The sequence below is a fragment of the Phyllostomus hastatus genome, unplaced genomic scaffold (assembly GCF_019186645.2).
Source record: "Phyllostomus hastatus isolate PE091 unplaced genomic scaffold, TTU_PhHast_1.1 phas_scaffold_39, whole genome shotgun sequence".
NCBI classification, from domain to species: Eukaryota; Metazoa; Chordata; class Mammalia; order Chiroptera; family Phyllostomidae; genus Phyllostomus; species Phyllostomus hastatus.
Genome location: NW_025334028.1, coordinates 29,880,577 through 29,897,096, shown reverse-complemented (window position 1 = coordinate 29,897,096; position 16,520 = coordinate 29,880,577). Strand labels below are relative to the sequence as shown.

Sequence of the window (16,520 nt, the reverse complement as noted above, 5' to 3'; positions counted from 1 at the left end):
TCCAATGCTTTTCAATTATATACCTATTAAAAATCTTCTTGCGTTGTGATTAAACATTACTTAAAATAATCATATTGTTCTGGTTGTTTAACAATCCAAGTGGAAAGGCATTTGGGGGAAACATGACGGATCTCAATCACCTGAGACAATGTAAACAGGGGCCTCAGTATCACTTCCTGTGCTAAAGTATTTATTAGGGGTGAGCCATCACTCAATCTCAACTCCCTAAACACATGTGCAAAAATTCTAATGGGTAATATCACAGCATCTGTGTAACATTTATAAAATGGGGATAACAAAGGTGTCACAGGGGTGTTGGGAAGACTAAATGAAGATGTTAAGCACTTTGATGTGTCATGGCAAATAGGTATCATTATGGAGATACTATCAATATTGTTAAAAAGAGATATTTAACTGTCTCAGTTCAAATGCCAGCCTAGCCAATTTGCTCTCTTCTGCAAAATGTTGATAAAAAATCAACCAAAGAAGTTAGCTGACAGTGTGGTGCAATGAAATTTTCAAGAGGGAAGGAAGATTTCTGCCTTTTTCCTTCCTTAGAAAAGGGCACTGCATTTATTATAAAGAGAAAATGCTCCCCTGTATAAATATCAGGCCAACAGCAATGTTTACAGAAAAAGGGTCAAATTTTACAGAATTTTCAGCTGAGTTTCTAGATTTCTTGGCTTGTGCAAGTAGCCTGGGGGCTCTGCTTTCTACTCTTGAGATTAGAAGTAAGATTGACATGGCTTGAAAAAATGGTCTTGGAGGACAATTCAGAAGTAATGCATGTAGAATATTTGGATGGATGCTTGGTACTGTCTCAGCACTGTAAGAATGAACTATTAAAATCTTTATATACCTTTGTATTATTACAAATTGTCAGAAACAGTATTACGTAGTTCAGAGAAAAATACAGGGTAGGGCAAAAGTAGGTTTACAGCTGTGAGTACGAGTTCATTCTCCTATTAATTTCCTATACAAACAACTGTAAACCTCCTTTTGTCCCACCCTGTATACCTTTATTATTCTAATGCTCTGATTTGCATTACAGGCCCAACATAAATCTGAATTTCAATTCACTAGACATGATTTGTACACAGTTATTTGCTGAGTTTCACTCTCCAAAATAGACCATTTTGAAAATAAACCTAGGAAATAGAGGATTTAATGATGTAAAAAGTTCCATTCCAACTTGAACACTGTGGTCTCTGTCCTACACACTTTGGTGAAGGAGCCGTTACATGAATGATCCAAGCTGTATTCAGAGACCTTTAGCTCTAAGGGCCACTCTTCTCAAACTTCCTTTAGTTGCCATAAAAAAATTCTATCATTGACTTCTCATTACTGTGGTTTTCAAAAGTGTACTGCCAGAATTTTAAAACATGCAATACCTGACTAGTATTACTCAGGGGCACTGACCTTTTCCTTTAGCTAAGAGTGACAACAGCCAACACAAAAGTATCTACTGTGAATGCCCTTTCTTGAACCATAAATATACAGATCATGTAATAGTTGTTATCGGTCATGTGCATAAGGCTGAACCTGATTGGTTAATCCTTATATAGAAGTATAGGCACTTAACTTTTTATACATTTTTGTAAGTCAATCAAAATTACACCTATTTTGTCAGATTAGCAAAAATTAGTTAACATTTTTTGGTGTACCACAATTTTTTTTGTGTGCCATGATATGGAAAAGGTTGAAAGAAAATCACTGCTTGATAGTTCTCTGATCACATCAATGGGGAGCAGGGAAAGGGATGTAGGAGTTTGCAGAGGCAATGGTCAAGTCTCAGATGGGACTGGCTAAACTGAATGCCTCGAGTGCATGGAATTATGGGCGAGATCTTAAACAAAAGCAGCACTCTTGAGCTCAGACTGGCCAGAAATCTCTGCCTTGAGGGTACCTGGATGATCCTGGGGCAATTGCCTGCATCTCCCCAGACTGGGCTGCCCTGGCAGAGGGTGGCAGGGTGATTTACAGGGGACATGAAGCAGAAGACTGCTCCTCTTCTTAAAATGTGTAGCTTTTGTATCTTACGTTGTTTTGGTTTGTAAACTAATCCTATTGAAATTAGATAATTTAAACGTAAATTATAGAACTGAGGTGTTGAAGTTCAGCCTTAATTGATAAGTTTAAGTGACTAATGCATGTGGAAAGCTGTTATTCCAAAATTGTGATGCTTTGAATAAGGACTCCTTTCCTTTATCACCAAACCTTTGCCTCTGGGGTTATGCCTAGAGCAGGGGTGTCAAACTCATTTTCACCAGGGGGCCATATCAGCCTTGCAGTTGCCTTTAAAGGGCTGAATGTAATTTTAGGACTGTATCAATGTAACTACTCTTTAACTACAGGCAAGGAGCTTGGTGCTGCAGCTGGGTAGAAACAAGGTGCCAGACTGGATCCAGCCCTTGTGTTTGCCACCTTTGGCCTAGAGGATGACAGGCGGGCATCTGGACCCAACTGCTCTTCTGTATAACAGTATCAGTCAGAAAAAGTAAAAATTTAGAAATTAGAGGGTCCCCAGATACAGACTGCATCTAACCGGTATACTAACAAATTACAACACAAATAACAGAACAAGCCTTTTAACTATTTTTATTACTCAGAAAAGCTCCATTTTTTATTTAGCTTTTTGACTCTGTGCTTGTGCCTTCAATACTTTCACAACAATTTTCTGCTCCTCAATAAGGAAAGCACGCTTGATCCTAGAAAGGAAAATATGAAATACAGTTAAAACCCAAATAACACTGACTTAACAAAGGCAGGAAAAGGCAGAAAAGAACTAAGGAAAGCTATCAGGAAAGACACTCAGAAAAGTAAACAAAACCCACAAATAAAAATTAAAAATTGAAATTATATGGACAGACCTTTTCAACCTAAGGTCTCTCCCTACACACTGGCATTTAAAGCAGGTAATTCTTCTTCTCTATGCCAGCAGTACTTCTCCTCTCCTTCGGAGTCATGATAAACTATAAGAACACCACCACAGTAGACTGCTCTCTGCTACTGTAGTAGCTTTTATTTAACTGCATTTCATCAGGATCCAGGGCCAATGACACTACTTGATTTATAAAATGTCTTAAAATGTTTTCACCGCATTATCAAAAATTTCCAGTAAAAACACAGGAAGGAGTTATGTGTTGGGAACCAAAATGAAGGGGTAAAACATATTTGCAAGAGGTATTTTATCAGGAGCAAGGATTCTGGAGACTGAATGTCTGAGGCCAAATCTACCATTGTGATCTTGGGCAAACTACCTTTTCCATCATAGAGCACAGAATACTTTCATACATATTTCACAGAGTTTTTATAAAGATTAAATTTGGAAGGATTTGCAATTTCTGTACTTTGAATTTCCATTTAGAGACAAAGTACGTTTTTATCAATCACTGCAAGTAGTATACAGGACCTGGAAAAGAACAGGCACTACACTATTTGTTAAAGCAAAGTTACCTCCAGAGCTAAAACACTCATTTAATCCCACAGAAACTTGTCCCGCTGATCTTCACCACTGGTACCTCTGGTTACCTAGTAACCTAGACTCAAAACGCTGGGATTCCTGCAGCAATCACACGACAGAAATACGACTGATGCCACTCTTTCTCGGGACACTTAAAAATTCCCTAAACTTAACATAGCAGATGCTAATCCAAATGCTGTGTCCTAGATTCAAACCCAACTTTCCAGGAGCTAGGGCCTGACAACTGTACTTTTAATAAACGTCCCATATGAGCATGACTGCCAAAGTCTGGGAAGACCAGTGAAAAGCCAAACTCCTATTGCTGGAAATGTATAACCGTTTCATCTCCAATGTGCCTTTCCAGTTTCATTTATGCTTTTCATACCCTCAGTGTGCCAGACCAAGCCTATGTGTGTTCTCTGCCTTCAGTGCCCCTACAACCTCTTGGTTTCCACCTTAAATGCCATTCCTAGATTCCCAGCCACTTGCAAGTAATTTCTCCTCCCAAACTTCTGAGTTAAGTTCTCCTGCATTTCACCTGTTATACAGTGTCCGGCAGAAGGCCTGCTTAAGTGTGGTTGGTAGGGCAATAATATGAGTGCAGTAATTTATAGTTTTAATTCGACATTTCACCTAAAATGTCGTATGGTGTGCTTGTGTGACATTGTTATGTTACAGAATTACATGTTTATGGTTTTGTAATAAAAAGGGGGTGTTATTTGTGCTGGGCCCTGTATTTATCATGTATTTGTATTCACATAACATGCCTTCCATCCCCTTACAAATTAACTCCTAAAAGGCAAAATGAATTTGCAAAGGCTGGTGTGTCAGATCTGGTTCAGAAACTTGACCAGACCACTTTACAGAACTATCTGAATAGACTGGAGGCAGAGTACTATTCCGAACCACCTTCTTCACTTGCAGAAACCCATCATCCGGCCACTTAGGCCTTTGGAGACAATTTAATATAGTCAGTGGGGTTAAGAGCAAGGTCTTAATGAAGCCTAGTATAAATTCCCAGGGCTGCACCTTACCAGCTATGTGAATTTAAGCAACAAGTCTTGGTTTCTTCACAAGAAAACAAAAACCAGCAACACCATTCATTATAAAAATGCGGAGTACCCCTGGCTGGTGTAGCTCAATGGATTGTTCACAGGCTATGGGCTGAGGCGGGGGGCGGGGATGTGAGAGGCAACCACACACTGATGTTTCTCTCCCTCTCTTTCCTCTCTCTCTGAAAATAGATAAACAAAATCTTAAAAAGTTACCACCATAAACTCCACTGCTTCTACTCCTGTCTATCCTGCTTTCACATACCCAGAAGACCTAGCCTGTCGACCTGAACCACTCCTTTCCAGCCTCCAGGTTTTAATGAGGGCCATTTCATTAGCTCTGACAAACTAGAGAAACTGTTCCAAGCACTACTCGCCTTTTGTTGAAAGAATGATTTCAGCATCCATCCTGCTGTAGTTTTAGTTTCTGGCACACCAAAGGTTTCCCTGCCCTTCTTAAACCCTTCAATTTCCCTCATTTTTAAGAATCAAGCTAAAAATTGTTCTTCATGATCTGGGACTTTCCCCCCTTTCTTGTCCACCAGCTCCCACTATTCTCTGTTCCAGCCACACTAGAACTACATACATCTACTTTGTTTCTGCTTTTAATTCTTCCCACTCTCCATCTATCTTAATGCCCAATAATCAATAGTTTCTTACCTGCCTCCCCCACAAGACCAGGATCATTTTAATTTCCAAATCTAGCATAAAGATGGCCAAAATCCTAATGAATTATTTTGAACTAATATCATTTATTAGTTTGTACTGCACTAATTATCCCTAGTCTAGGAAGGATCCTAAAGCATGCAACTTCTGTTTAAATGATCTTCTTCACTTGTCCTCTAGGAACAGCATGCACAATTAGACTCACACACTTGCCTAAGAAATCCCTTTTGATCTAGGAGTTATATTTACCTGTCACGGACACACTTAGCACACATGGATCCACCATAGGCCCTGCTGACATGTTTTTTCGTTTTAGACAACCTCATTAGAACTTTAGGCCTCACAGCACGGACCTGCGTATAGAAAATGCTGAGATTATTTTTGTGATACTTTTTACAGAAACAGAGCCAATTTTTTTCTTTTTCAGAAAGTGGTTAAGTGCAAACATTAAACTGGGTTCCAAAAGGGAATGGTATACTGATATATGTGAAAGACATTTCAGTTTATCTGTCATACTGGCTTTAAAAGGAAATCTATGTTCTTACCAGGTCTGGATGTTCAGTAATTTCTCACCTCCCCTAATGGTGGCCCCTCCTTCAACATTTCCATACCAGAAATTAATGCTCAAAACTTCAACCCGTTAACTCTTCCGGAGCAACCGGCTCACTTACCCCACGAAGTCGGCCTGGGCACACGCCACATGCCGATTTTGGTGCTTTCCCAACCTTTTTGGTATAAAGGTAAACAATTCTATTGCCAGGGGTTCGGGACCTAGAATATGAGAGGACAGACAATAGCTCAGCATTCTGCAGAGTAAATGACAACACGTATTTTAAACTTTAGTAATACTTACAGCCTAGTTTTGTTAGAGGCTGTATTGTAGGACAGCCTCCGACGGTATGTCAAACGCTGGACCATTGTGAATCCCTAAATTAAGAAGGAATAAAATGTCATTGCAGAAATAATTCACTTCAAAACAAAACAGCATCACTCAATTTACCCATTATCCCTATCCGTAATATCCTTAATTAAGTTATCTATGAAAGGGGTTCACTTTTTGAAACTACTTTTATTAGCCTGGCACATAGCAGATGCTCATCTTGCCCAAAAAGCAGCACCTGGTTCAACTTAAGTGCCAGCCATTTAAAACTAACTTCGGTAACACTTAGGAAATTGGTTATACAGATACGGGGTTGGCCAAAAAAAAATCCATGTTTTTCTCTGTAAAATAAAAGACACATTTTCCTGTTCATTAATAACTTTATTGATTTGGATATTTTGAGTATGTCAGCTATCTCCCGCTATTGGCTTCTAGTGGGTAGAGGCCAGGGGTGCTGCTAAACAGCTTCCAGTGCATGAAACAGCCCCACAGCAAAGAATTATTGGCCAAAATGTCAGTAGTACCAAGAAACTTCACAACTACTTTTGACACGTTTGATCAATCACAGAACCTTCTCCATATACTTAACAAATTTTTTTTTTTGCATTTCAGTTGCGTTTTTACATTTCTTGAAATAATAAAAAGCATAATACACTGGAAATGTTGCATATTTTCTTCCATTTTCAAATTAAAGTAACTACACAAAAACTAACCAAATTTGATTTTTTTGAAATCATATGCTGACATGACAGCTGTCACAATACAATCTAACAAAACTGTTTCCCATGAAGTTAAACTAAACACTGTTAGAACCATGGTAAGTAAAAAACAAAACAAACTTTTGGGTCAATCCAATATATAAATGAATGACTGAAGTTATTCAGTGAACTACACAAAGTAACATGAAATCATAAGCAAGACTTGAGTCAGCCTCATTTTCTTTCCTGAATTTTGTAGCCATTACATCACAGTCCTGTTATTTGAAAACGGCCTGCATTTATTATTACAGGATCCTTACTAACATTACACTAAAACACACCTGTTAGACAACAATACCTAAACGGAAGGCCAAGGTGAGTGACCCAATTAACCACTATTGCGTTTGCATCTCTAAAACTACTACAGAAAACCCCTTTTTAACACATTAAAAAGAAAATCTTCCTTGCTATTTGGCCTGAGGGGAGAAGGGGAACGTTTGAAACATGTCGGTCGTCCGCCATCCACAAGCCTGAGAACATCCACAGGAGCGGTGTTAAAACATCGGCCTAAGTACGAAACTGTTCGGCCATTTCCCGTAATCTCGACCAGCCGCACCACAAACCGTAGGTCTCCAAACGCGGGTCTTCACTAGCGGCGAAGTGCCGGGCTGCGAGCTCCAACCCCTCACGACACTCGAGGTTAAGGTGAAGAGGTGTCTGAAGCTAAAAGTCGGGGACCTGCTCACCACCAACCTTCCTCCAGAGCCTTTACCCCCACGCCAACTCAAAAAGACTGCGTCTGATAGATCTCGGCTGCCGCAACTCCCTGGATGGCAGCCGATTGTAACAGGAGAAACTACAGGGAGAACGAAAAAGCAACCATACCTAATAACACCGTTCCCGGAAGAGGAAAGGAGAGCGCTTCCGAGTTCAAAGGTACAATCGACTAAGCACGACAGGAGGTTACGTCAGAACCAGAGGCGTGGTACGAGAGTGCCGCCATGTTGTACGGATACAACGCAGCCTTCCCACATGGACGAGGAGGCATAGCGCCGCCACGTTGTACGGCAAACGACGAGTCGCTTCTTGTGTGAGAGACTGACTTCGCCACGCGAAGATCTTCGGGGAGTTGCTTAGGAGCAAATGCAAGTGGCAAAGGAGCTGCGAAGGGCAGAGGCAGGACAAAAATCACTGTCCTTCGTTTCTAAGGACGCTGTGACACATTTAACCTAAAGAGCTCCAGTTTTGGGATTAGACCTGGGTTTACATCCCAATTCTGACACTACTAAGTACGCGACTTTTGAGGAGTTACTGTCATCAACTTTCTCTTATTTTTCCTTGCCATTCAAAGCATAAGATTTACAAATTGGGGTATTAACTCAGTATCTGCTAGTTATTAGCTGTGTTACATTGGGCAAGTTCTTAGATCTCTAAAAGAAAGATATTAGTAACTACCCTGCAGGCTTATGTCAAGATCAGAGGCATGAAGTTAAAGCACTTACTTAGCACGTGTCTTGTAAGAAAGTGCTCAATAAATGGTGGCTAATCTTATGATTATGTACAAAGAGCTACTTGAGGCCTCAAATGGTGGTAAAGTTTGAACTGGACCTTAAAGATGAGAGGAAGAAAAAAAAACTCTCTAAAATATTAAAATAGTATGTAAACGTTTACACTAAGAGCCTGTATGTATTTTTTTCTGAGAAGAGGGTCTTTAGCTTTCATTGTATTGACAAAGGTGTTCAGGGCCTCCCAGAAAGTAAAGAAGTTTGCCTGCCAAATCCCCAGTAGGGGGCGCACAAGAGGCAACCACACATTGATGTTTCTCTCCCCCCTCTCTCCCTTCCCCTCTAAAAATAAATAAATAAAATCTTACAAAACAATCAAACAAAAGAATACCCATTGCTCTGACCCACATGGCTTTGTTGGTTGAGTGTTACCCTGCAAAGCAAAAGGTCGCGGGTTTGATTCGCTGTCGGGGCACACACCTGGGTTGTGGTTCCTCCCCTGTAGGAGCGTGGGAACAAATGTGAGGCAACCAACCAATCAGTTTCTCTCTCACATCTATGTTTCTCTCCTTCTCTTTCTTCTTCTCTTTCCCTCTCTCTAAAAATAAGTGAAATAAAAAAAAAATACACGGGAAGGTGGTAGGATCAGGGGACCCACAATGTGCAACTGAGGTTGTCCAACACGGCAGTGTGGAATTAGGATGGTTCTTCATAGGTGTCCCAAAAAGGCAGGGAGCAGGCCTTTGTGCTCCCACATCAGCCATTCTTTAGCCTGGCTGCCCCCAGATGGTGGGTGAGGCAGTTTCCTGCAGCTGAGAGCAATGTCCAATGAGGCTGGCAGCTGTGAGCCAGCTGCACGGACTCAGAGGAGAGGAGTTGAAAAGAGCATCCCAGTAGTCACTCCAGTTTCCTTGTAGATTTTCCGTGCAACTATTGAGGTGAGAAAACAGGCAAGTGACTGAGGGAAGACATCAGGGAGGCCTTCTGATTCCATCACGCTTCACATCCCTGCCATTTTTGTCCCCACACCAGATAAAAGGCTAGGGTTATACTCTTGCCTTTGCGGACTCAAAATAGCTGTTTCTCCCTGACCTAGTAGTGAGTTACTCCTCTTTTTCCCAGTCCTCAAACTTTTGTCCTCTGGAATCCCTTTCATCTCTGTACCAGGAATTGAGATGGAGGCTGGAATAGAGAATCAAACACAGTTTTTGAATGAATGAACAAATGAATTCATTTACTTGCAATATATTCTTTTTATTCCTAGAGACACTGCTGGGTAGATGAGTACAACAGGTGGTGGGAGCCCTTAATGCACTGTAACGGAGTTCACCTATCTTTCTGTGTTCCCTTCCACCCTGGTATATTAGGACAGTGGTCTCACTGTCACAGTTTGCCCTTATTATACTTAACCCAGTTCTGTAATGTGACTTTTCTTCTCTTTCAGTCTGTATTTGCATTGTTTCTTGATCTGTCTTGCCAGAGATGTGATCTTATTAAACATTTCAAAGAACCACATTTGTTTTTATTAATCTTTCTCTCTTTTAGTTCTCTGTTCATTAATTTCTGTGTACACTTACTAAATATTTTATGAATTTTTGTGAAATTGAAATAAGATAAACCTACCTCAATTTTTTCTGCCTTGGGCTGGGAAGCTTTGAGGTTTAAAATTCACTTATTTAAGGGATTTTCATAAAAGTTATTAATTTTAATGTGATTAAATTTATCTTTTCTGAGTTGTGCTTTTTGTATTTCACTTTAAAAATGCTTTTCTACTCTAAGGTCTATAAGATATTCACCTATCTTTTCTAATGATTTAAAGTCTTAAGAGTTGAATTTTGTATACTGTATAGAGTGAGTTAGGGAAGCACTTTTCTTTCTTTCTATATGTATGACCTTATTTTTTCCAACTTCATTTACTTTGTAGTCTCTCCTCCCCTGCCAATCCAGTAAGTACCGAAGTTCCATACATGTATGGGTCTGATTTTGGTTCTTTTCTATTCCACTGGCCACTTTGTGTTTTTTTTGTCAGTTCTGCATTTTCTGAATACTTTAGCAAATCCTAAATGTTGGAAGGGCAAATAGCCCTACCTGTTTATCTCTTTCAGAAGGGAAATTCTTGATCTTTTTCTCTTCCAGATACATTGTAGAGTCAGCTAATCTGAAATCTGTTTGCATTTGCATTGGATCAATTAGAAAAGAATTGACATTTTTTGATATGAAGTTTTTGTAAGTATGAATATAGTACATCTCTCTGTATATTTAAGTCCTCTTTAACACCTCTCTATTAAGTTAAAACTTTATTAAGTTTTATAATGTTTCCATTGAGATTCACATGTCTTTTGTTAGATGAATTTCCAGATACTTGACATTTTCTGATTCTGTTATGGGTGGTGTTTAAAACTACAGATTTTAAAAATACATAAAACTATATATTCTAGTTTTTTGTTGCTCGTATATAGAAATGTAATTTTACATTCATTTTACTTTTAGCCATCTTGATAAGTTCTTCTATTATTTTTAGTAGTTTGTGTGAAGATTCTTTTGGATTTTCTGAGATTCAGTTGAAGCAGTAATTTAAAATCTTCACACATAGAATACAAATACAGCTCCATAAGTTTCCACAAACTGAGCACACTTAGCTCAGGACACAATATTGTCTGTCTGCCTCCTAATGTCTCCTTCCATTCTTTTCCCCTTTTTCCAAGATGGAACCATCATTCTGACTCCTACCCATAGATAAGTTTTATCAATTTTTGTACTATATATAAATGAAAAATATCCTTTGCATCTGTTTTTTTGCTCAACTTTATGTTTGTAAGATTCATCTATATTATTTTTTATTCTTATTCCTATGTAGATTTCCAACGAGCAAACATACCACTGTTCTCTTGAGGGACACAGGGTAGTTTCTGAGTTTCGGCTGCTATGATCAGTGCTTCCGTGAACACTGGAGAGCATGTATTTTGGTGAAGATAATGTACACATTTCACTCGGGTATATACCTAGAAGTAGAATTGATGGGTGATAGGGTATGTGTGGTAGGTGGAAGGCTATGTATTTTAAGATGGCCCCAGTGACTTCTGTCCATTGTGATACTCTTATAAGCTATGCATGGCAAAGGGGATTTTGAAGGTGTAATTAAGGTTACCAATCAGTTGATCCCAAATAAAATAAAAATTAAAATTGGGCTGAAGGAATGAGATGTGGGACACCAATAGCTTCTACTGTGCTAAATATAAAATTCAAGGTTGCTGGTTATTTTTTTCTTTCTTTTTTTTAAAGATTTTATTTATTTTTATTTTTGGAAAGGGAAGGGAGGGAGAAAGAGAGAGAGAGAGAAAGATCAATGTGCGGTTGTTGGGGGTCATGGCCTGCAACCCAGGCATGTATCCTGACTGGGAATTGAACCTGCACCACTTTGGTTTGCAGCCCGCGCTCAATCCACTGAGCTACACCAGCTAGGGCTATTTTTTTCTTTCAGTACTTTGAAAATTCCACTGTATTGTTTTTTGGTTTCTATGGTCTATTGAGATGTTAAATTATTCTTATTTTGTCCCTTTAAAGGGGATTTGCCTTTTTCTTTTTTTCCTGGCTGTCTTTAGCAACATTATCTCTTTAGATTTGGTTTCTATTTGTTGGGGACTGCTCTGTGTGGTTTTGGAGACTGTAGCCCCGAGAGAGCAAGCCCTGAAAGGGGCTAATAAGTCTTCCTGGAAAACCAGGTAAAAACGCAGGTGGCAGACATGACCCGACTCTAACACTTGAGGGTTACTGTGAGAATCAGGCCTGAAATGTACATTTTGTCCTTTGAAGCCTGCTCTGCCTATTGTAACCCTGTTGATATAAACCAAGTCCAAGCCATAAGGAGTAAACTCCTTATCTCATGCAACATGTCTTAAAGACCCTCTGGTGTCAGCATGACTAACAGACCCTGACCTATGACAGATCTCTGTGTTCCTTCCATTGTTATCTATAGATAATACCTGTTTTTGTCTGACTGTAGCCTATTGACATTGATTGATGGACTATGCATGTATGATGTATACACCTACACATACCGATCCCAATAAAGCCATTTGGGAGAAAAGCTCGGGCATTCTCCACTAGACGGAATTGCCGTCTCATTTCCTGCTGGAACAGCAAGATTGTGTCCAGGATGAATTATTTCTCATCTATGGCAGACGGGAGAGCTCTGCTGGACAGACTTCCTCCCACAACTATTAGCTTCACAATGATGTGCTTGTCTTGTCTTTTTATTTATTCCATGGGGTTCACCATAGTGTTGGGAAAACTGGACAACAGAAAAGAGTGAAATTGGACCACTATCTTACACCACACACAAAAATTAACTCAACATAAATTAAGGACTTGCATGTAAGACCTGAATTCATAAAACTCCTAGAGGAAAACATACACAGCAAGCTCCTTGACATCAGTCTTGGAAAATCCCATATCTAATAAGGGGTTAATATCCAAAATATATGAAGAACCCACACGACTCAATAGAAAAGAGAAAAATAAAAAATAAAAACAAACAAACAAATAAACAAAAAAACAACAGTTCAATTAAAAAATGGGCAGGGAATCTAAATAGACATTTTCCAAAGGAACATACAGATTGCCCACAGGTATATAAAAAGATAATCATCAGGGAAACATAAATCAAAATTACAATGAGATATCACTTCGTATCTGTTAGAATGGCTACTAGCAAAAAGACAAGGAATAACAAGTGTTGGTGAAGATATGGAAAAATGAAACCCTTGGGCACTGTCAATGGGAATGTAAATTGGTTTAGCCACTATGGAAAACAATATTTTTTCCATTTTTTGAGATTTATATGATCTATCATTATCAATGGCTATATGATTTATATGATCTACTGATTCCAATTCTGGGTACAGTAAACCTTCACTTAATGCCATCAATAGGTTCTTGGAACTACAGCAAGACAATGCATAATTAAATCAATTTTACTGTAGGGTTATTGATACAAATAAGAGTTAAGTTCCTACAGCATCTCATCAATGTTATAACAGGACAATGTTGTATGAAATGGCACTGTTGGAGGAGGACTTGCTATATTTATTCAAAGAAAATGAACAAAAATTTGAAAAGACACATGTACCCCAGTGTTCATGTAGCATTTTATATACATGGAGATATATGTAAATATGTATGTGTGTGTGTGTGTGTGTGTGTGCATTCAGTCATTAAAAAGAATGACATCTTGTCATCTGCAACAGCACTGATGGACCTTGAGGGCATTATGGTAAATGAAATAAGTCAGACAGAGAAAGACAAATGCCACATGGCCTCACTTACACGGGGGAATCTAAGAACAACAGGCCTGTAGTTACAGGAACAGATCTGTGGTTGCCAGAGGCAGGTGATGGGGGAATGGGTGAAGGGTCAAAAAGTACAAACTTACATTTATTGAATAAATAAATCATGGGGATATAATATACAGAATGGTGACTATAATTGATAATACCGTATTGCATATTTGAAAGTTGCTGAAAGAGTAAATCTTAAAAGTTCTCATTGCCAGGAAAAAAAAATTCTGTAACTATGTATGGTGGTAGATGTTAACTAAGTTTATTTTGGTTATCATTTCACAATATATACAAATATTGAATCATTTTATTGTATGCTTGTAACTATTATAATGTATGTAGATTATACATCAATAAAAATAATAGCCATTGATAACTATTTAATTCTTTTTGTCATGTCAGGAATGGCTGTTTAACTTCCTTTTCAGGTTTTATTAAGACAATAATTTAAATTTTCTCCTTAGATAAATTAATGTGGCCAATAATATTTGGGGGGTGGGTGGAGGAGCACATTTTCTGATCTGTGCACAGGTATCAGACAGGTGTTCCTATTTCTGTGCTTTCTCTTCCCCAGATGTCTGCATGGCCTACGCACTTCCTTTGCTGCTTCACTCATGGTCACGTCTTCAGTGCGGCCCTCCCTAACTATCCCATTTCAATTGCACATTTCTATCCTTCATTGGGACTCCTACTTCCCTCCACACCGTTCTACTTTTTCCCTGCACATATCACCTCCTAGCATACTATATGTGTTTAGTTATTATACTTATTATATGTTGTTTGTTTCCATTAGAAGTACTCTCCACAAGATAGGGAGTTCTGTCCTTTTAAAAATTCTTTTGATTGATATATTTCTAATGCCTATAGCAGTGCCTGGCACATAAGAAGCACTAAAAAAAATTTTTTTTAACTGAATAAGGATTGGAGCCTGTCAAGGAATGGTGAGAGGGAGCATTTATTTGCCTGGAGCCTCCTCTTCGAGAAGAGCTTGAAGTTAAGAATTCCAACATTATTTCTAGATAAGGTTATGCTGATAGTCATCAAGACGCTGGGAAAGACTGAAAGTCTTCCCTTGCAGGACTCTCTGCTTTGTTCCGGGGCGGGCGTCCCAGCCCGAGGCACTCCGCGAATTACAGCATTCCGTTAACCCCGAGGGTAGTTTGAACAGCCCGATTATGCTACACCGCATTCTGTGTACCAAAATCATTGCTTGGTTTCATATAAACAGTTAAAATACGTAATTTTAAAAATTTTACTAGAAACCTCAAGAAAAGTAGAGGAGTGGGCCCGTCTTTCCTCAGCCACGGAGAGGCCTGCCTGGCACCTTCCGCCGCAGCCCCTGCCTTCTCCTGAACTGCTGTTGAGCCCTTTTCTAAGGGTGTCACCTGCACCTTCAGTAGATTTGCTAGTTTGAGCTGTAATTTAGAGACAATTTTTGCTACCGAGAATTAAAATATCAGAGCATTTAATTATTCTAAAATTTAGAAATAGGAATTTGAAACAAATTAGATTTTTCTAATAGAAATTTTCTGAGCCTAAAGCCCTAAAGCAGAGTAAGGAAACCAATTAACTTTAATTTAAATAATCACGTCTTAAGTAGCAAATGAACCAAGTTCTATTGTTAAAGAACAAGGGTATTAAATCCCTGAAAGGTTGGCTTCGAAGTGGCACTAATGCAGTGGTTTCTGTCTCACTGATGAAATAAGTCTCTGCTGCTCACTGCAGCCTCTGCTTGTGGTCTCAGTGGGCACTGTCGCTGGGGAGAGACTGGGAGACCAGAGGGAGAATGGTTGTGTGAAATTCCCATTGTTGTTCCTATTGTAACTTTTTTTACTTTGTTTTATTGTTTATACTATTCCAGATGTCCCCATTTCCCCTTCTTTGCCCACCTCCCCCCCATCTCCCCTTCTCTCTGGCCATCGCTGCACTGTTGTCTGTGTCTATGGGTTTGTGCATATCTTTAGAGGGACTTTTTTTAAAATAGCAACAAACAAAAAAGCTAATCATTTTATTTCTGGGAAAAAAATAGTACAAGAAAACATGAGATGAAAAAAGCTTATTTTCTTTCTAAAACTTGTATATAGCATATTACATGATTTTTTGTACTTGCTATTTAAAAATAATGTACATACTTATGATGGCTGAGATTATTATTTATAACTACAATGACTAAATTTCAGCCAGTGCCTGTAACTGTTAACACAACCATCAACAATGTATTAATAGGGTTTATATTGTGCAAACATCAGGGCCAGTGTCTGGAGCTGTATTTTGGATGAGTCTATGTAATGAAGTAGAAGGATCGTGAGTTTAGCAGACAGTTTAAAGCCAGATCATGGAAGGCTTTAAATGCTATGCTCACAGGCTTGAACTCTCCTATTTCTTCTTCCTCGTGTGCTACCTTGGTGACCTTAGTTAGAAAAGTGAGTTAACCTCACTGAGACTGTTTCCTTCTCAGATGGGGGTTATACTTCTGTATTACAGATACACTGGGAGAACAAACTAACAGAAGCAAAGCTTGTGACTGAGGCTGGCCCATAGTGGAAACTTAATAAATAGTGGCTTTAGTATTGTTTTCTAGAAATGAAACACTTTCTTTACAAATTCTGCACATCTCTGTCACTCACATCTGTGCTTATTAGTGTTTGCTGTGTTTGTGAGAGAACCTTTTTATTTCCCTGTGGAATATTTTGGAAGAAGCCTAAAAAAACCCCACCACTATAGAATTCACTAAAATGGAAAATAGCATGGATTGACAGAAAAAGGCAAAAAGACTTTAATGTGTTAATATATCAAAGCCTTGATTTTATGGAGATACTTTTTTCTTCAAAACATATCTACTGCCTTTGCCAGCCATATGACCTGTGCCTTTCCAATTATTTATGCAAATCAAGACAATATTTTTTCCCATGAAAGACTA

General features: G+C 38.8%; 1 protein-coding gene across 1 annotated transcript; it reads right to left on the bottom strand.

The window, feature by feature from the left end:
- Positions 1–2,582: 2,582 nt before the first annotated feature.
- Positions 2,583–7,701, bottom strand: RPL34 (ribosomal protein L34). Its single transcript, XM_045820458.1, has 5 exons — positions 7,645–7,701; positions 6,035–6,108; positions 5,853–5,952; positions 5,431–5,534; positions 2,583–2,708 (listed from the first exon to the last, which is right to left on the bottom strand). The coding sequence occupies exons 2-5, from the start codon at positions 6,097–6,099 to the stop codon at positions 2,624–2,626; spliced, it is 354 nt and encodes a 117-aa protein (XP_045676414.1). The 5' UTR covers positions 6,100–6,108; positions 7,645–7,701; the 3' UTR covers positions 2,583–2,623.
- Between the last annotated feature and the right edge of the window lie 8,819 nt (positions 7,702–16,520).